General features: G+C 49.7%; 1 protein-coding gene across 4 annotated transcripts in view; it reads right to left on the reverse strand.

Moving 5' to 3' along the window:
- Window positions 1-1958: 1958 nt before the first annotated feature.
- The window catches only part of ARID3B (AT-rich interaction domain 3B), a 75597-nt gene continuing 57496 nt past the window's right edge, over window positions 1959-20059 (reverse strand). The window contains exons 5-9 of one of the 4 annotated variants that reach the window (XM_059657148.1): window positions 11765-11948; window positions 10735-11012; window positions 10365-10619; window positions 8908-9006; window positions 1959-4015 (exon numbers count right to left, since the gene is read on the reverse strand). In XM_059657148.1, the coding sequence (XP_059513131.1) occupies window positions 3996-4015; window positions 8908-9006; window positions 10365-10619; window positions 10735-11012; window positions 11765-11948 (836 nt within the window). In that variant the 3' untranslated portion in view covers window positions 1959-3995. Of the gene's footprint in view, window positions 4076-4479; window positions 6759-8907; window positions 9007-10364; window positions 10620-10734; window positions 11013-11764; window positions 11949-20059 lie in introns of those variants that run through there. The other 3 variants (XM_059657158.1, XM_059657138.1, XM_059657130.1) reach the window with 3 other exon arrangements.

The following is a 20059-nucleotide window of genomic DNA, read 5'->3' on the forward strand; positions in this document are numbered from 1 at the left end:
AGGCACCCCAGGGGGAACCCCCACCCTGACGGGGCTGTGGCCAGCCTGCAAACAGCCATCAGCCCCTCACCCAGGGTGGCCAGGCACTCCTATATAATGAAAGGGTAATATGCAAACTGACCCTAACAGCAGAACGACTGGGAATGACTGGTCACTATGACACACACTGACCACCAGGGGGCAGATGCTCAATGCAGGAGCTGCCCCCTGGTGGTCAGGGCGCTCCCACAGGGGGAGCTCTGTTTAGCCACAAGCCAGGCTGATGGCTGCCAGTACAGCGGTGGTGGTGGGAGCCTCTCCCGCCTCCTCAGCAGCGCTAAGGATGTTCAACTGCAGCTTAGGCCTGCTCCCCACTGGCAAGTGGACATCCCCCGAGCGCTGCCGGGCTGCCAGAGGAATGTCTGACGGCCAGCTTAGGCCCAATCTTCCCCGGGGAGCGGGCCTAAGCCAGCAGGTGGTCATCCCCCAAGTGGTCCCAGACTGCAAGAGGGCACAGGCCGGGCTGAGGGACCCCCCGAGTGCACAAATTTTTGTGCATCGGGCCTCTAGTTTCATATAATACTGGTTTGGTGGTGATGAACTCCTTTAGCTGTTTCTTGTCTATGAAGCTCTTTATCTGACCTTCAATTCAAAATGATAGCTTTGCTAGGTAGAGTAATCTTGGTTGTAGGTTCTTGCTGTTCATCACTTTGAATGTTTCTTGCCACTCCCTTCTGGGCAGCATAGTTTCTGTTGAGAAATCAGCTGACAGTCGTATGGGTGCTCTCTTGTAGGTAACTGTCTTTCTCTTGCTGCTTTTAAGATTCTCTCTTTGTCTTTTGCTCTTGGCATTTTAATTATGATGTGTCTTGGTGTGGTCCTCTTTGGATTCCTTTTGTTTGGGGTTCTCTGAGCTTCCTGAACTTGTAAGTCTATTTCTTTCACCAGGTAGGGGAAGTTTTCTGTCATTATTTCTTCAAATAGGTTTTCAATATTTTGCGCTCTCTCTCTTCTTCCGGCACCCCCATAATTCGGATGTTGGTACGTTTGAAGGCTCCTTACAGAGGCTCCTTACACTATCTTCATATTTTTGGATTATTTTTTCTTTTCCGGTTGGGTGTTTTTTGCTTCCTCTTATTTCAAATCTTTGACTTGATTCTTGCAATCCTCTAGTCTGCTGTTAGATCTCTGTATATTATTCTTTACTTCAGTCAGTGTATGCTTAATTTCTAGTTGGTCCTTTTTCTTTTTCTTTTTTTAAATATATTTTATTGATTTTTTACAGAGAGAAAGGGAGAGAGATAGAGAGTTAGAAACATCGATGAGAGAGAAACATCGATCAGCTGCCTCCTGCACACCTCCCACTGGGGATGTGCCCGCAACCCAGGTACATGCCCTTGACTGGAATCGAACCTGGGACCTTCCAGTCCGCAGGCCAACGCTCTATCCACTGAGCCAAACCAGTTTCAGCTAGTTGGTCCTTTTTCATATCATCAAGGGTCTCACTAGATTTATCAAGGGTCTCACTAAATTTTTCGGCCGTTTCTAGAAAATTCTTGAAAAACCTTATAAGTGTGGTTTTGAACTCTATATCCAGTAGTTTGCTTTCCTCCATTTCTTTCATTTGTGACCTGTCTTTGTCTCCACATTTTGGCTGCTTCCCTGTGTTGAATGAGTGGCTTTCTGTGCTAGGTGTCCTGTAAGGCCCAGTGGCTCAGCCTCCCCAATTACCTGAGGTGGACACTCTTGGTGCACCCCTTTGTGGGCTGTGTACACAGTCTTGTTGTAGTTGAGCCTCGATTGTTGTAGGTATCACTGGGAGGAATTGACCTCCAGGCCAATTAGCTGTGAGAATCAGCTGTGTCTACAGTAGGAGAACTGTGCTGGAGACACCTTTATGGGACAAGACTTGTTTCAGTGGGGCTTTGGTGCTCACTGAGTCTGCCCCTTGAGTGTGTTCCTTATGGATCTGAGGAGTTGTAATCTGGATGGTCCCACTCTGACCACTGGGTACACTGGCACTTGGATCTCTAAGGAGGTACTAATTTAGCCTCTGCCTGAGGCTACCCAGCAGGAGCTATGGAGAGATCTGCAGATTCCTCTTCTTCGTTTGGGGTTTGGAGGTGCCCAGATGAGGCCCAGCTGTGAAGCAATGCAAGCTGCTGTGGGGCCTTGGGCCTTCTTTTGGATATTCTGGGTTTCTCTGACCCAGCTGCAGTTTGTTAGGTAATTTTAGATTGTAAAGGGCCAAGCCATTCAAATGCAAAAGCCTCTGCACACAGCTTGGGTGGGGCGGGGTCTCAGGGAATCAACAGGGTGGAGCAAACAGCTATGGCTGATCCTCAGTCCTACCCTAAGAGGCCCCGGGTCTCAGTGTCCTGCGGTAATCGCTGCAAGCACCTCTGAGAGAAAGCCACCCTTGAGTTCCGCCTAATGCCAGACAGTCCAGTTTCTCCCCGTTTGAGTCTGGGTCCCCAGAGACTTGCCCAGAACTGGAGTTCTGAGCAGCCGGGAGCTTGTGACTCCCTCCCGATTGAAAAAGACAACGGCGTCCTCAGTTGCCAGCCCTTTCCATGTGCGCCTCCGTATCTCTGCACTTTACTTCCACACCTCCTCTGAGTCTCAGTGTGCTTTTCTCTTTCCTTCTAGTTGCAGAATTTCCACTCAGCCAGCCTTCCTGTGGTTCTGGATGATGTCCGTTTTGTCTTTTAGTTGTATTTTTGAAGTGGTTGTGTGAGGCAGCAATTTCCGGTGTTTACCTATGCCGCCATCTTGGTTTCTCCTTATGATGTCTTTTGATTAACTTTTGGGGAGGGTCTGGTTTGAGAAATTTTTCCTTTTCTTAGTCTTTAAGATAATCTGTATTTTCTTTTGAGAACTGAAATGGGATGGAGTTGCCATGGCCTGGTGTCTTATTCTCCCTATTCTCTCACTAACCTGCCACTTCTCTCTCAGCAATGCCTCCTGGTTCATAGGTTGATGCTCAACCACTGAGCCACCAAAAGATTTTTGAAAACCAGTGAGATGTTCAAGACTGTCCCATTGTCACCCTCCTTTTCTAGCACTTCAAAATGGCAGAGAAAGGGATCCCTGCTTTGCAACCAGAGGGTTGAGACAAATGAGGTGCATGGAGTGGGATGGAGGCGGGCAATTACAAACCTACCCAATCCTTTACCTCTGCTCATTTCTTTTGGTTTTGCCAAAACTAGGTTGGGACCATAAAATGTACATCATGGTAGCCCGGCTGGTATGGCCCAGTGGTTGAACGTCAACCCATGCACCAAGAGGTTGCAGGTTTGATTTCTGGTCAGGGCACATTCCCCAATTGCTGACTCAATCCCCAGCAGGGGGCATGCAGGTGGCAGCACATCAATGTATTTCTCTCTTCCTCAATCTCTAAAAATTATTAACATATTTTTTTAAAGGAACATGGAAAAGAGCTCTATTAAAAAATGTGCATCATGGCAGAGAAAAGGACTTAGCACTCAGTCTAGACCTGAGTTCCAGAGGGTATTCCAGGTATTCACACTCAGAATGTCTCCCTGCTTCAGATCAACCTTCTAGAAAAGTGGGTTTCCTAAAAAACACAGGCTGTGCCCTCATGCTATGAGAATGGAGCACAAATCCATTAGCTTGGGATACTCTCTGGTACCAGCTACACTTCTTCCCACTTCCCCTCCACCCCACCCACCAACCCCCGGACTGGCCAAGGCCACAATACCCGGTCTTTTGATGCCACTACATTTCCATACATACATAAAGATACATATATATCAGTTCCTCTGCTGAGACTTCTTCCTCATGTCTTCAGTTGGCAAATCTTATTTTTCCAGCTTAAACGTCACCACCTCTGAGACTCCCTAGTGAGCTGCCCCAGCATCTATCGGCCCTTCAATAGTCTACTGTCTCAGTCATGCTGTATTTAAAAGAACTGGTTTTTGTCCAGATAAGTGTGTATACCTCCCAGATAAGATTGTGACCTCCACATGCATGGGGACCACTTATTCAGCAGGAGCTCAAAAGAGCTTTCCAGGTCCTGGAAGGGAAGTTCAGTTGGTTAGAGCATCAGCCCGACACACCAATGTTGCGGTTCAACCTTGAGTCAGGGAACATACAAGAAAAAAAACAATGAATGCATAAATAAGTGGAACAACAAATCAACGCTTCTCTTCTTTCTTTCTAAAGTCAATCAATAAAAAAATTGTTTTAACAGGGGGGCTTGTTAAATGGAGGCTACCCCCCAGGCCTGTGCCTGCCAGGACACTGATGTGACACCACTGGGGTCAGTTTTGGTGATCAGGCATCACCAGAGGTCCCTGCTGATACAGAAGACAGGTGAGTGAGTGCTTAGGGGAAAGGATGGGTGAGCAGTGAAGGGGTAAGGGCTCAGGAAAAGTCAGTGGATCGGAGGAGCAGTTTCCTCAGTCCCTTTTTATTCTGAAGGCTTTGGCCTCTCCCCTAGTACTGTCCATGGAAGAGTCACTGAAAACACCCACCCGCTTGTGTGAAGAGGTAGAGGTTTATTGAAATATAAACATTCAAGAACATGTAAGATAGAAAATAATCACAACATATACAGACACTTGCTGCAAGAAGACGTCTGAGGTATTTATCCACTGCCTGGGCTACCCATGTGCTATCACGTTTTTCTGTCTAGAATACACCTAAGATGGGGAGGGCAAGGGGACAGAGCTGCCCGGGCTGCCTGCCTGTGGGGCCTTCAGGGTTCCTCATGGCCCAGGCCCTGTTCCTAGAGACACCTACTGGTGCCTCCACTCCCAGGCTTTCAGGCTGAGACCCTGCTGCTGTCCTGAGGACAGCAAGGGTTTCACTGAGAGGGGAGGCCAGGCCAGCTGCCTAAGGGATCGAATCCAATGACCAGAAAGACAGTGTGCTATCCCTGTGTCCTCTGGGTGGGAAGAGTCCATTCTTCGTGACCAAACCCCTGAGAAACACACTGGCAAATGTCTGTAACACCTTCAGGTGGGCCCAGTGCCAGCCAACTGGGCTCCTCCCGGGCACCAGGTCCCAAATGCCCTTCTCTGCCCACACCCGCACTTGCCTGGTAAGAGGGTCAGCCCTGGTAGAGGGCCAGGGGATGGGGGAGAGAAGACAAGGTCCAGCAGAGCTGCAGCACATTTTGTGCTCAAGCTCTGGAATTCTCTTTCCTTTCCTAGACAGGACTGAATGTTAGCCAGGTGTGGGCTTGAGCCAGTACGGGCTCCTACAGCCCAGCAACGTCAAGTGCGTGTTGTCTACGACATACCGCAGGGCTTATCCATTTCCAGGAGAGCCTTGTGTGAGAACCAGCTCTTCCTTAAAACACAGGAGCAAGCCCGCTCCACTCCAGGGTTCAAGAGAAGATAAAGCTCTCTCATCTTCTAAGGGCCATGGCTTGCCTGTCCTGAGGTGGGAGTGTAAAATGAAGGGGAGATACACTACCCCCACTGGAAAGTAGGGGTAGGTGTTGGGACTAGCCCTGTTATGGCAGGAAATGGATGGAGGACCATCTTCAGAACTGGTATGGTTTCAGGACCCAGCCAGGCTTCCACTCCACCTCCTCCCTGCCACTCTGATCCCTGAGTCATCTCTCCTGCCTGCCTCCCGCTTCCTCACTAAGGTTGCAAGGAAGGGCCAGAGGGGCTGGGGTACCAAATCATTTGTTTGGCTTTGGGGTGATCTGCTCTCATATCTTTGGTGCTATAATAATAAAAAATTTTAAATAAAAAATCACGTCAGCAAAACACATATAAAAAGACTTCAGAGATGCAAATACTTCCTGAAGAATCAAACATCAACAATTACAAATCTGAGGTATTTCAATGAACCTGATGTTAGCAGGCTTGGGGGTGTTAGGGCTAAGATGGCCCCAAGAGAAGACCGGCCAAGGGACAAGTGGGCTTTTCTTGGCACAGCTGACCAACAAGGGCAAGTGGGAAGCATAGAGTCCAAGAGGGTCAGAAAAGGGTCAGTTTGAAGTGGGTGCTAGGGCCTGCCTGGGCAGCCCTGTAAGGCTCTGCCTCTTCCTTAGCAGATGTCCAATGGGCCTTGGGAACTGAGGACTGCTTCAAGACTTGAATTGGAGGGACCCCTGCCCCAGGAACCAATATGTTAGGAAAGGAAAGCCCCATCTCATGCTCAGCAGGTAGGGATAGGAAGGCATGCGCTTGGCTCCTAGTAGACCCACATGAGAGTTAAAGATTGGGGCACTGAGCAGGGGAAGGGACCAGTGACCCTGGGGTCATGGCAAAAGGCAGGGGAAGGAAAATAAATTAAAGGAGAAAGGATATGGAGGGCCTCCAGCCTTGTGTCGGTTTACAGATTGTCAATACACTGTGCCCAGGATGGGAGGTGGCCTGGGAATCCCCAGGAAGCTGGCTGTCCACAGACCCCACCCATTTCTCCAGGACAATCTCTGATTGGACAACGCTGCTCTGTCTGCCCCTCCAGCCTCTCCCTGTCCCCCGAGTACAGCAGGACCTGAATGGAGCCTGGACAAGTGGACATATCCAAACTCACAACATCTGGTATTTGACATGGGATCCGTGAGATGAGGTAAATTTTGTGCATCAACTTCCTGCACTCTTGACAGAAGAGTGGGGAGTGGAAGCTGGCCCCTGCCCCTCAGAGGGACCAACTGGTGGAGGGCTCTGCACTGGGGGTGCCCCGTGATGAGGTAGGACTTGGTGAGCAGTGAGAACTGCTGCTGCTGCTGCTGATGCTCTGGGGAGCAGACCCTGCGATGAGGTGGACCACAGGCTTCTGGGCAAACAGCACACCTGGGGTGGGGAGGAGAAGCAAGTGTGAGCAGACCAAGAGAGAAGGGTGGTTCCATTGATTCCACTGATTTAACTGGGTCAGGTCCCACTCTGGACACCGTGCCGGGTGCTAACATAAGTCCTAAACCTAAGCTTCCAGATGCTTATAGGCTGGTGGCAAAGACACAGGTGGGCAGAGTAATTTTGCTGAAATGTCACAAATGCTCCAAGGAAAGTGTCCCCAGGGTGCTGTGGGAACAAAAAGGTTTCAGAGAGCAGGGGAAAACTGGTCAGGAAAGGCTCCAGGGGAAGGCTATGCCTGCACTATTTGAAAAAGTGGCCAAATGAAGAAGGGAAATGGTGTGCCAGGCAGAGGAGCTCTGAGAGAACAAAGAGCAGAGAGAGGTGGCAAACATTCTGCAGGCCATGCCGTCGTGTGGTCTGGAGGCAGATGAGGCTAGAGAGATGGGAGAACAAGGTAGTGGAGGTCTGTATACCCTTAAGGAAGCCAGTTCCTACCCTGTAGGTGTCAATGAGGCCCCTCAAAGTTTTAAGAAGGGAGGGGTCTCATGATATGTACATTTTAGAATGTTCTGTGGGTTTGGGAGGAATATGGGTGATGGAGGTCTGCAAGAGCTGAGCGGCTTGACCCAGGCACTGGCAGTGAGGAGAGCAGGAGCGGAGGAGAGAGCACAGAGTAGCGAAGTCTGCTCAGCTCTGAGGGGCCAGGATGAGCATGAGGGGCTCTCAGGAAAGACTTTCAGGTTCCTGGTCCGGGTGTCTGCAAACTCACTGAGAAAGGGCACTGGTGAAACAGAAACTGAGGCAGTTGAGGTTTGGGGAACTTTCAACTCTCTTCTGAGTGCTCCCCATTTTGAGAGAAAAGCTTTATCTTCTCCTTTCTCCCAAAAGGGGACAAAAGGATGTGGAGATCAGGCCCCAAAATCCTCCTTCCCTGCTTTTTCCATGAATCCACTCTCCCAACCCCAAACCTCCTAGAGCGGCGGTCGCCAACTTTCGGACCTCATGGACCACCAGTGGTCTGCAGACCACCAGTTGGCGCCCGATGCTCAAAATGTTTCCTTAAACTAGCGGTTGCCAACCTTTTGAACCTCATGGACCACCAGTGGTCCGCGGACCATCAGTTGGCGACCACTGTCCTAGACCATCAAAGCACCACCAGAAGGCAAAGAGCACCCCAGCCCTACTCACTGGCTCACCCAGCCTCCTCGATGGCCCCCCATATCAGGCAGAGCCCTCTGAAATGCTGTACGTGGTGATGGGGAGACAGCCTGGCATGGCTACCTCTCTGCAGGCTGCTCCCAGGAACTCTGTCCCTTTCTGGCCCGACCCTGATGCCCGCAGCAGGTAGCCCAGTAGAGACCCAGAGCATTAGGCCTGCCGGGTGGTGCCCTGAGGGGGCCCTGCCCTCTAGCATAGGAGAATTCAAAGGACCAAAAGCATGCCCTGAGGAAATACCCCCCTTTTTGATGTTAAGGGCACCTCTCATGCCCTCTGTAAAACAGGTGGCTAATGCTGAGGCTCCTGGCAGAAGGCCACTGGCCAGATTGTCTGAACTTTTTAGCCCCAACTCATCAAGCTGTGCTTAACAAGTCGCTGGGTTTATTCCCAAACTCAACCGAAAACCAACGAAACAGGAGTGGGAAGAGATTTGCTGCTATGAAAACTAAGTTGACGGCCTTGGGAAGACTGGTTAAACCAACCAATCAACTAACCAATCAACCACTACTGCCAAATTAGACTAAGGGAGAGAAAACTGTAAGTGATAGGAAAAATCACACACATATACAGGCCAATTCTGCACACTCAGATCCCTTTGCCTGTGTCTGTTCCTGATCTATTTTAAAGGCAAGGAATGACAGAGGTTTAGTGATTTTTTTTCAATTAGCAAGCCAACCACTGGTCCAAAAAGGTTCAGTGTAGGGTTTCTATGGTTCTGTCAAAGGTGGAGGGGGATCTGTCATCATGTTAGCAATCCTCAGCCTCTGCCAGTCCAGAAGAACCACTTTACCTATGGAGCCCCAAGATTACCTACAAGGAAGCCACCCCGGCAAAGTGTGCAGCAGGAGGGTGACAAGTGGGGCCCGCTGGGCAGCTGCGCTGGTGCTGGCCACCACGCTGGGCCTCCCTCAAGCTCCGAGAGCCTCACCTGCATAGGTGGTGCCGTCGATATCCACAGACATGTTAATGCTCCCGATGCTGCCCGAGGTCAGATTCAGCGCTGTCGCCGAGGCCTCTGACCTGTCTTCTGCTGAGGACAAAGGAGAGAGGGCCTGGTCACGCCTTCTGGCACTTCTGTTGTCCTTTCTGTGGCGCTCCCATGCCCCCGTCTGGGCACAGCAGGCCGAGGCCCACTGTTAGAAAGCATCTACAGAACCTTCTCCTGCGCAGAAGGTCTGGCAGGACTCAGACTTGCTAATGTCCTGTTGCTGCTTTCTCCATTGAGCCACTTCACCTCCCCAACTCTCTCTGATTGAAGAAAAAAGGGATCACCATCAGCAAGGAGGCTTCTCTTGGCTCACAGCTGTATGCTGGTGCTTTCAAAGAAATGTGGCAAACGTCCCTGAGCACACTATACATCAGCTGGGGAAGATCCAGTCTCTGCCTGAGGCCTCACCTTGCTGCCACCGCCTTCCCCTTCACTGGGGTGGGAGGTCCTCAAGGAAAGGGTCTACCTACCCAGTACTTGGTGTTTCATCTCAGCTGGGCAATGGGGGCTTGTGGAAGGCCTCTGCCCAGCTCACTTCTGCCCGCTCACTACACACAGGGCCAAGAATTCCTCCAGGTAAGTTGCCTGTTCTGTTAGCCTCTGGCACGTGCAGGACCAGGGCACCTGGCCTTGAATGGGTAACAGCAGAGCCCTGCTGTCTGGTTGTCACCCCAGCCTCCTTCTGCTCCTCAACCATGGGAAGGTGGGAGAGAGACAGGCTGCCTGGGAATATGAACAGCTCCCTCCCTCCACACCTGGTTTCTTTCGCACACACACTTATTTCATGTTTGTTCTGAGACAGCATCAAGGGCAATAAATGGCAAAGAAAATGTGTGTGAGGAGAGAAGGGTGGGGAGAGGAACAAGGGACATGGAGTATGTGGTTCAGGGGATATGAAAGTGGGGCACCTGAAAAATGCAAAGAGGAAGGGAAAGGTTGTCAATTATGCTGCCAAACTGTGCTTCCTCCTTCCCACTTGATCTGAGAGACACTGGCAGCTTGGCCGGAGGCATCTCGGCCCCTCAGAGTCTCAGGAACAGAGGTGCTGACTTTATCCCAGATCTGCCTTGCACTTGCCTACAATCCCTACATCTGGTAAGGTCCTGGAGTGAAGGTTGAGCCCTTTCATTTAGACAGATCAAAAGGCTCGGGGGGGGGGGGGGGCTGCGGGGGGTGCGGTAGAGGGGGGAGATACAGCTACTGTCCCTGAAGTTCTCTAGTTCCTCCTCTAGAAAGCACTGCTTCTTCTTATTGCTAAAGAATAGGGCACTGCCTGAGGCAATTTCTGCTCCTCTAGAAAATGACCTTGGCTTGGTGAACTGAGATCTATCTGGAGGAGCGCCACTCCAGTCCCATGGGATGTGATGGGCCCCTGAAAGGGTCCAAGCCACACTCACCCCTGCCGGTGGCCCGGATCTTCACGGGTAGCTGCCGGGCCATGCTGACAAAGTTGCGCTGGAAGGCCTGCTGCACTAGGCGCTGCTCCTCCTCCGACAGCCTGGAAGCCTTCTTCTCAGGGGGCTCTCCTGACTCCAGCCGTTCCCGCAGCTGCTCCAGCGTGGCCATCCGGGTGCTAGCCTGCTGGCCTGTCAAGGTCACCGGCACAGCCAGACGATTTGGCACAGGTACTGTTGTCACCGGGACTCCATCACCTGGCAAAGGCACCAGAGCTAGACAGACCCACAATCCACCCTCCCACCCAGGTCCTACACACAGAAACTTGGTGCCATTCCTCCCTCCTTCCCCCTCCTTCAGAGCCCTGCAAACCTTTCCTGAGAGTAGTTGCTGGGGGTATCCGAGGGCTGCTGCCACTGGTACCACTGCTGGAGCCCAGCCCAAGGACAGGGAAGCGGATCTTGGGTGTGGAGAGAAGGGCAGGGGCCCTGGTGGCAGCAGCCGTGGCAGTGGGCGAGTAGCCAAAGAGGGAAGAGCTGTAGCTGGGCCGGCGGCCTTCCCGCCGGTTGCCATCAATGGCTGCCTGGAGCTCAGCTGGGGAGCTCAAGGCTTTCTTCTCACACTCGTAAGCATAGAGGTACTTCATGTACCTGGAAGGAAGCAAGCAAGCAAGGGTAATCAAAACATGCACCAGAGACTGCCCGTCTGAGCTGTGTGGTCTGTGGGAGTAGCCTCTAGGACAGAGGACCACCACCTGGAGCACCCAGCGGAAGAGAAAGCCTGGGACTGCTGACCGCCCTGGTCCAGGCCCCTCTATCTGCTACTCAGTTCTGGGCACTGCTCAAAGTGGAGGCATCATTCACTAAGGGAAATAAAGGGCAATTCCACCAATGGTCATTTTGGCACCTTTTTAGAGCCCTGGTAGAAACCAAGCCCGTGCTATGACATGACTGTCTTGCTCCTTATCTCCTAATCATCCCAAGTCAGGCTGGTCAGACAGGGGCAATTCTCTACCCAAGAACCTTGAAAGAAGGCCTGCTATACTGGTTTGGCGCTATCCCCCTTCTGCTGGAACAGTTCCAATAGATAAACCCTTCCAACTTTTCAACAAGGACATGACATACTACCTAACTGCTATGTCAGTTGCTCGTCACAGAGCAACTTCCAGAGTGTTGTGAAGGCAACAGAATGCTGCAGCAGCAGCATGCAGCCACTCGGGAAATGACGACTCTCATCATTACTTTGGTCTAGTGAGGGATTCACCTCAGAAAGCTCCTGGCTGTCTCAGGAATCCCACACATTCTGCTCACTGTACAGTGGATTTTCTTCCTTTCTCTCCTGTAAGGTGACACATTCCCTTCTCCAGTCCCAGTCTCCTTTCCCCAAGGCCCTGGCCACTCACTGGGTCCTCAGGGTGAAGGCGGCACTGGTGATGGATGTGGGCAGGTTCAGGCCTTTGGTGATCTCCCTCCATATCTTCTTGTTGATGATCTCCACCAGGCCACCCTTCTCTGTCACCAGCTTGTACAGCATATACAGGTCTAGGATCTGCTTGGCCATGATAGGGATTCGGTTGATAGGGGTCCCTGTGATTGTCCAAAGAGAGAAACAGAGGGCTGCGTCATCCTCAAGCAGAGAAAAAAAGACACCTGTGTATGCCCACTTTTTGTTCAGTTGGAAATGTGTTCATGAATTTGCTTAGAAGTATAATTTAACTCAAACTCCCAAAGCCTAGAAGCTATCAGACTAGCTGCCACTTCTCTTGGGATGAACAGAAAGACAGGTCCTACTCACAGGCTGTGTGGCCTTGGGTAAAACACGGAGCCTCTCTGGATCTGTTTTCCATCTACAAATAAGAGGGTTGGACTGGATTTTTTAATTTTCCTAGCAGGACTGAGTCCAGATTCTTCCTTAATGATGTGGCAGCTCACTCCTCTTGACAGGGGAGCTCCTGCCTGGTTCATCCCCCTGGATAACTGCTTCCTCCTTCCTCTCCTGCTGTGTCCCCACCATATCAAAGGAGCTGCAGGAAACACAAGTTTCCAGGGCCGTGAAAAGCCACTCAACAATTCTCTCTTCACTAATCACTCCACCCCCTCTCTGGCCTTTGAAAGGGAGGGGCAGCTTGCACCCCTTGGCCTTGAAGGGAAGTAAGAGGAGCCGGAGCTGTGACTAGGAAACCTGGCGCTGAGCAGGAAGGCCCACTAATGAGGCGGCGGAATGCAGGGAGGGCGGAGCCAAGGGCCTTTCACAGGCACTAGTCAGGAGGCGTGATGGATGACTGTCATTTGGCAGCCTTAGGATTAATGATCTGGAGGTCAGAGGGGAGAATTCCAAAGGGAAGGGTCACGGTCCAGGGCAGGGTATGAGACTTGTTGCCTTTTAATGGCAAATTCCTTGTACTGTACAGGCTGCTCCCCCTCTGGCCCCTCCCACTGTCCCAACCTCACTGACTGCCTGGTAGATGTTGGGCCAGCCGGATTAGAGAAGGGCTGTTTGTTTCGGCTCCTCCTGCTTCTTATCCCTCAAGGAATGGCATTCTCTTCTCAGCCCTGGAATGTTGGCCTCACCAACTCAAGCAGCGTGAGCGTGAACAAGTGGAACTGTTATGGCAAGACCAGGCCTCTTTCTCAGTGTGGGGAGGGAGGGAGAGGCCTCGAAGGCCTTTGTCTTGACCAAGCAGTCTTTGGAGGGTCAAGGACAAAGTCATAGAATTAGATTCAAAATCTCATAGGTAAACTCTCAAGGATTGCTGGTATGTTCCTAAGACACAGCTTGTATGTTAGTTAACTTTTCTCTCTGTGCTGTTCTGGACAGTCAACCTTACTCCTGTCATAAGACAAGAGCCTGAGGATGCAGCAGAGCTAGTCTCCTGGCAGCATAGGACCAAGGTCCATCTCCTCTCGACGCCTGTCTGCCTGAGCTCACTGAAGGCCTTGGCGAGGTCATCCCCCTCCCCCCATGGCATTGCCTGGAGACTCAATGAAGACCACTCACAGGTCCCCTCACATAGGCCCCCTAAACTCATATTTCCAGAAGCTTCCAGGACATCTTCACGTGTGACCTGCTCATTCCAAGTCAGAGTGTTCGCAATGAGCTCACCTTTATCCCCTAAGCTAGTTCCCTTTTCCCATTATTTCCTTCTTCCAACAACACATCATTCTTTGAGGTTTTAGGCAGGAAGCTCAGAGGCAGCACTGGCTCCTCTTCTCTCCTCTATCACCAACCTTTAGGTTGTTAGGAAGCAGCACCGATTCTTCCGCTGAGGTACCTTGCAAAGGTGTCTTCCTTTCCAGCCTGCAGCCACCACACTGGACCAGGCCCTCACTGGCTCCCAATGAGATGCCTGCAGCAGCCTCTTATCCATGCACTCAACTGCCTCTGAAGGCCAACTCCCAGAGAGGAATTGTAAATTTACTCTGAATAGTCACTGCACTAAACGTCTAGCCATCTGAGATGGCTTCTTTGAAAGACAATAATGTTATAGATGTAGAAATTTCATTAAAAATTCACCTTTTTATAGTCACATAGAGTGTGACTGCATTCGGCTTAGAACTGTTTGGGGGCAAAGGAAACAAAAGGTAGAGACAGGACCTGAGAAGGCAAGGAAGGGGCAAAGTGGCGTTTGAAGTCAAGGCCATAAACCTAACCAAAGTGACCTCTTCCCAGCACCTTCGCAGAGAAATCACAGGCTAGGCTGCACTGGAGCCCTGGTGGAGGGTACCATCTGCGCTGGCCCAGCCTTACTCTGGGCGTACAAGCATCTTGTGTTTCCTCACACAGGCCCGTGTGTGGCTCCAGAGATTAGTGGATGAGGAAAAGGAGTGCATTTTTCATTGTGGTGGGCCCTCTGCAAAACAGCTAAAAGTAGCTTCCAGTGCAGGTGGATACCCTGGAACTGTGAGAAACAAAGCTGAGCCTACTCTAAGCACAAGCTCCGGAGAAGGTCTGGTTTTCTCACATTATCCAGATAATCCAGACACAAATCCTGCCCTGGCCTCATTCTCCTGATAACTAAGAGAGAATCAAGACACTCAGGATAGTCTGTCTCTGTAGTCCGCTCTGTCCCTAATGGACCTGGTAGCCATTTCCTTTGTCCCAAGGAGACTCAACTACAACAAGAGACAGGGAGAGGCCTTTTAGCTGAGTTTACCCTGCCTGAATAAAAAAGAGAACAATACATCATACTGGTGTGGGGGTGGGAGAGTGACACAGTCATGCCTCATTTTCTCCATCTGTGAAACGACGATTTTGGATTAGATGACTTTCAGCTCTAAAGTCCTATGAGACCATGAATAAAAACTTAAAAACAAAAATTGATAGTTGTGATTATTACCAAAGGGAGGGTGACCTGATTTTAGGAGTTGCCTGAATTATGAAATAATGTTGCCAAGTGACCTTGAGATGGAGGGTTTGAGATCTTCTGTGCAGAGCTTTGGGTGGCTTAGGACCATCTGTGAAGTTCAAGGCCACAAGCAATGTTTCTTTCCCAGCCTTGAGGGGAAGGGGCTCATTTCTTTGTCTCAGTACTGCTCTCTGGCTGGATTATAACTAAGGAGGCTCTTCACCTGAGAGGGGACAGGCCTCTTCCCATGACAAATACAAGAGCATCCTGCCTAGAACCAGGAAAGCAGCAAATGCCAATGCAAAGAGCTCCTTGCAGGTCACGGTGTTGGCCTCGCAGGAGGCTGGATCTCAGCCCCATCTAGCCTCTCAGAAGGGGCATGAGCATCTGATGAGGAAGCCTGTGAACTGTCAGTCACTGGTATCAAAGCAAGAGCCAGGATTCAGAGTAATTAATCACCCTCCCTCTGACAGGAATCCAGGGCCTTATCAGTATCCCAACCTCAAGAAATGCTGCTGTTCTCCAGTTCCCTCCTCAATAAAGGAGACTGACAGTCCCAACAAAGAGGACCCTTATCAGATTTCTGCCAGGGAGCCTGAGGCAGCCCAGGGGCTATGTAGAAAAGGCTTTTATGAGGACCTGGATGCAGGGAAGCTGTGGGGCTCCTGGGCTTTAACCCTTGGTGGTGGGAATGCTGGTGGGCATTGCACCAGCAGGCCAAAGCCATGATCAGGAACTTCCTGTGCAGATGAGCCAAACACTATCCCCTGGCACTTGGCACTCCTTCCTACCACTCACACTATGAAGACAGAGCTGGGAGAAAGAGGTGGGAAGAGAGAGAAAACAGCCTCCTCTGGCTCTAGAGATAAAGATGGGGATGGTGAGAGTGCTGGAGGGAGGGACACTTCCTCCCCAGGAGAGAATGGGCACTTTCCAATGAAGCAATCAGGGAGCAGGATCCCAGACAGTCACATGGCTGCCTTCCTGCCTACTGGTCAGGGGTGAGGGCTCAGGACCTAGGGCAGTGATGGCGAACCTTTTGAGCTCGGCATGTCAGCATTTTGAAAAACCCTAACTTAACTCTGGTGCCGTGTCACATATAGAAATTTTTTGATATTTGCAACCATAGTAAAACAAAGACTTATATTTTTGACATTTATTTTATATATTTAAATGCCACTTAACAAAGAAAAATCAACCAAAAAAATGAGTTCGCGTGTCACCTCTGACACGCGTGTCATAGGTTCGCCATCACTGACTTGGGGTGTAGCCCTGCCAGGGACCCTCACTGCTTCTTCCTGGTTTTGTCATTTTCATAGCTCACTTCTACCTCTGTGACTTTCTAAATTAACTTTCTCTTATTAAAAAAAAATAAATGTGGAAAAAAGATAAACAGCATATCAACAGTACTTGGATCACCAGGGGAGAGAAAAAGATCAGGCCGCAGACAAAGGGCTAATCCTATGACAAAGATTTGCATTTTAGCCTGACCAGCGTGGCTCAGTGGTTGAATGTCTACCTATAAATCAGGTCACGGTTTGATTCCCAGTCAAGGCACATGCCCGGGTTGCGGGCTTGATCCCCAATGTGGGTGTGCGGAGGCAGCTAATCAATGATTCTCTCTTATCATTGATGTTTCTATCTCTCTTTCCCTCTGAAATCAATAAAAATATATTTTTTAAAGATTTTCATTTTAGACTTTCATTTGGGGATAAAGTTAGGAAATGAAGCTCCAAAGCCTATTTCATCTGACAAAAACAACATATTTTAGTCTACCAGGATAGAGCATCCACAGCACAGACCATTTACCACAAGATACAAAGAATGAAAAACAAACAAACAAAAAAACCCTGCCTCCACCAAAAGGCAAAGCAATATATGTCATGAACATTTCTTTGCCTAAGATGGATAGATAAATATACAACAGAAGGAAAAACACTCAAATTGCACTTTGAGGTAGATCAAGCCCTTTTCTCACAGTAAATTCTTTGTATATACACATCAAAAACAGATCCAACAATCCTTTGAGAAAACCAAGGTCAGTTTGCAGCCTTGAACAGAACTGGTGGAGGAGGGATGGAGGTCTTGACAAAACTTTTCTACATAACCAAGCGGTTCCTTACCTGTTGTACCCAGCTGGGGCAGGGTCTGGAGAGGATCCTGCTTGTGGGTGCTCTGCGTGTGTGCAAGACCTTGCGGTTGGGGGTTCTGTCTCCTGTGCTAACCCATCTTGCCTTGACAGATGGCAGCCTCTGTGCCACTGGGAATCTGCCCTTCCCTGAGAGACAGGCCTTGCACAAAGAGTTCCACCCTATGTTAATCAGCTAGATGTTATTAGATCCTACCGGATAGTGGCCTGTGGAGACAGACCAGCATTCTCTGTAGGAAGGCTGGAGAAACAAGGCTTATCCACTGCCCCAATAGGAAGTGATGGAGCTGCTGGTGCTAGGGCCCAGTTTCACAAAGGCAGTGCTGAGAAGAAAGAGCACAGGCCTGGTAGTTAGGAAACCAAGTGCTAAATCTGCTCTGTGGCCTCAGGTAAGTTACTTAAGGGGGGAGGGAGGAATTCTTTATTGGCTAAGTGATAACCTTTGGTCTCTCTACCCCAGAGCTGGAGCTGTGGGGAGTAGCAAGTCAGATAATGGGTTGAGAGGGTTCTGTAAAGGGCATGGGATGATAATAATAAAAACAACAGCAAAACCACTGTCCTCCTCCTCTTCAGAGACCACACTTCTTTCTGTTTCACTGCCTAGGGAATAAGAGAACAAACCTTTCTTCCTCACTGATAAAGGAAGGGTGGAATTGTTTATAAATGTTTGCTTATCAGACTTCCAAATTAGCACTCCCCACCCGCATTTCCTCCTAGAAAATCTACCAGGGAATGCCATCTCAGAAACCACACACAGTGAGTTCAATTAACCACAGAATTTTATCTACAACTGTTTGACTTTATTTTTGGCAGAGAAACTTGTGTACACATGCATGTGCACATGACAAAAGGTGAGCAAAAAGGAATAACTAGAGTTCTGAAATCTAAGCAATCATTCTAGAGAAACATTTGGGAGAACAGAAGCAAGGCAAATTGTTTAATTCAATTTGGCTTCAGTCAGCAAAAGAGGAAACACAGTCAGCAAGAAAAGGGGAGAAGCATTTGGTCTTGGGGATCCTTGGTCTAGTTTTTACATAACTACTTTAATAGAAATTGCTTTTAAAGGTTTTTTTTTGGTTTTTAAGCATGAATCTTCTCTGTTGGTAGCTCAACAGACACAACCATGGGCACATAATAAAGAACATAGAACTTGGAAGAAACTTCCAGATTAACTCTAACTGGACCCTCTCATTTTATAGATCAACAAATCATGGCCCCAGAAAGGGAAGGATTTGCTCAAGATCATGGGGCAGGGTGGGATGATAGCCCTGACTTTATACTTAGTGTAGAGCCCTTTCCAGAGGCAGGCAGGAGATAGTGAGTCCACCTGGGCCCAGCCTGGGCCTCTTCTCAGGCTCCTCCTAGGACAGTTTGCTCTGTTGGTGGGGGAGGGTCACCAGGGCGCAAGTCACCCAAGTCTGGCCTAGAAACCAAGAGGCCTGACAGGCCCATCTGTTATAGTCAATTTACCCAAATGCATTAACAAGCAAAAGAGCCAGCACAAAGCAGCAGTTATAGCTGGCAACCACCTACTGAACAGCAGGTTCATCGCCTGCAATTGTTTGGGGAAGTGTGCTGAGTGCTGACTCCCAGGGAGCCCTGTCCACTTCCTCTGAGGTGCAGCCTGATGTGTCAAAGCTGCCCAGCCTCACTCACAGCCTAGGTGGGCATCACCGGGCCTTTCAAACTCAGGCAGTTTTCAGTGGCTCCTGTGAAATCTACCACTTATCCTTCACATTAGCTCTGGAGCATGATCTGCTGCCAAGGTCTATAAGGCTTTTCCTGGGACCCAGCTAACAAGATCTGGCTCCTGACTGCCTCACACACTCCAATTCGGGAGTGACAAGTAAATCACAAATGTCTAGGAGCCCTTGTTTTCACCATTGTATGAAGAGCAAATGACAGGAAGCTTCACAGTAAAAGTTCAATCTGCTCCCAGCCCTCTTGAACTGCCCACTCTAATTCAGACTGTGGACGAAAGGGGCCACACGCTGACCTGACAAGCTCAGGGAAGGCCTGCGTGACAGCCTAGCAGACTCAGAGACCTAAAATAACCACAAAGGATGGTCTGAAATTAAACTTCAACTAAAAGCAGTTATGGTGGGCAGTTATGTCCTAGGCCAGTATCTTCACTGACAAGATCAACTTTGATCCTTACTGAGCCCATTTGCCTTTTTGCCTCTAAGATAACATACCCTTGAAATGTCTGGGTAACTTGTAACTTCCCTTTTTCTGGAGCCCCTGGAGCACAACCAAATGTTCTGGGTGCAAGGACAGATACTACAAATTCCTTCATTATCATGTTAATTGATCCTGCACCCACCTAAGTATGTGTCCATCATTTTACTTTTTATCCTATCACAGAGGTTCCCCCTGCCCTGCTTCGCTTAATCCCACCTCCTTAAATCTGTCACCAATGAATTTCATGTATAAATACGGATGTAACCCTGCCATTCTCCGGAGCACTATCTCAATTCGTTGAGGTTCTGCTTCCCGGCATATGTCGACAGTTTGGCTCAAATAAACTCACAAAAATTCTTTACAGGTTTCAATGGTTTTTTTTACGTTAACAAGATGATCAGACATGAGTTTGCCAAGGAGATGACTGAATTTAATGGAACAACCTCCACACTGACCCCCTGCCTCAGTCTCCCCACTCCATCCCAACTATACACTGCTCACCACAGCAAGTGAACTAAAGGCACAGCTTTGGTCCATCCCCCACCACCGCCCCCGTGTTTTAACTTCGGTAACTCCACTATGTACATAGACAGGAGTGCTAACTTCTTGGACAAACATGGCTCTTCACAGTTTGGTAACAAATGACATCCAGGCCACAGACAAGGATTCTTCCAGCTGTGCCTGGGCCATGAACACCCCTGTATTTCCGCCTCCACTCCCATGACCCTGATACACTGGAGCTCAGTTCCTCTCTGAGGCCTGCCTTGCACTCCAGACCAGGATTGGGGGCCCAGCACCCTTGCCTTTGGCATTCAGCCACAGAAGGGGCACTTGCAATATGGCTTGATACAGACCTTGCCGCCCGAAGTGGAAGTAAGAAGGTTTCCATAACAGTTTCTCTGCAGGGGAAATTTTAGATCTTTACCCACTTTCCCATCTGGTCTCATCAGGCGAAAGGGGGTGGGGGGTGGCAATTTTGTCCCACAGGGAAATTTACAATATCTGGAGACATTTTTGGTTAC

The sequence above is a fragment of the Myotis daubentonii genome, chromosome 1 (genome assembly GCF_963259705.1).
Source record: "Myotis daubentonii chromosome 1, mMyoDau2.1, whole genome shotgun sequence".
Taxonomy (NCBI): Eukaryota; Metazoa; Chordata; class Mammalia; order Chiroptera; family Vespertilionidae; genus Myotis; species Myotis daubentonii.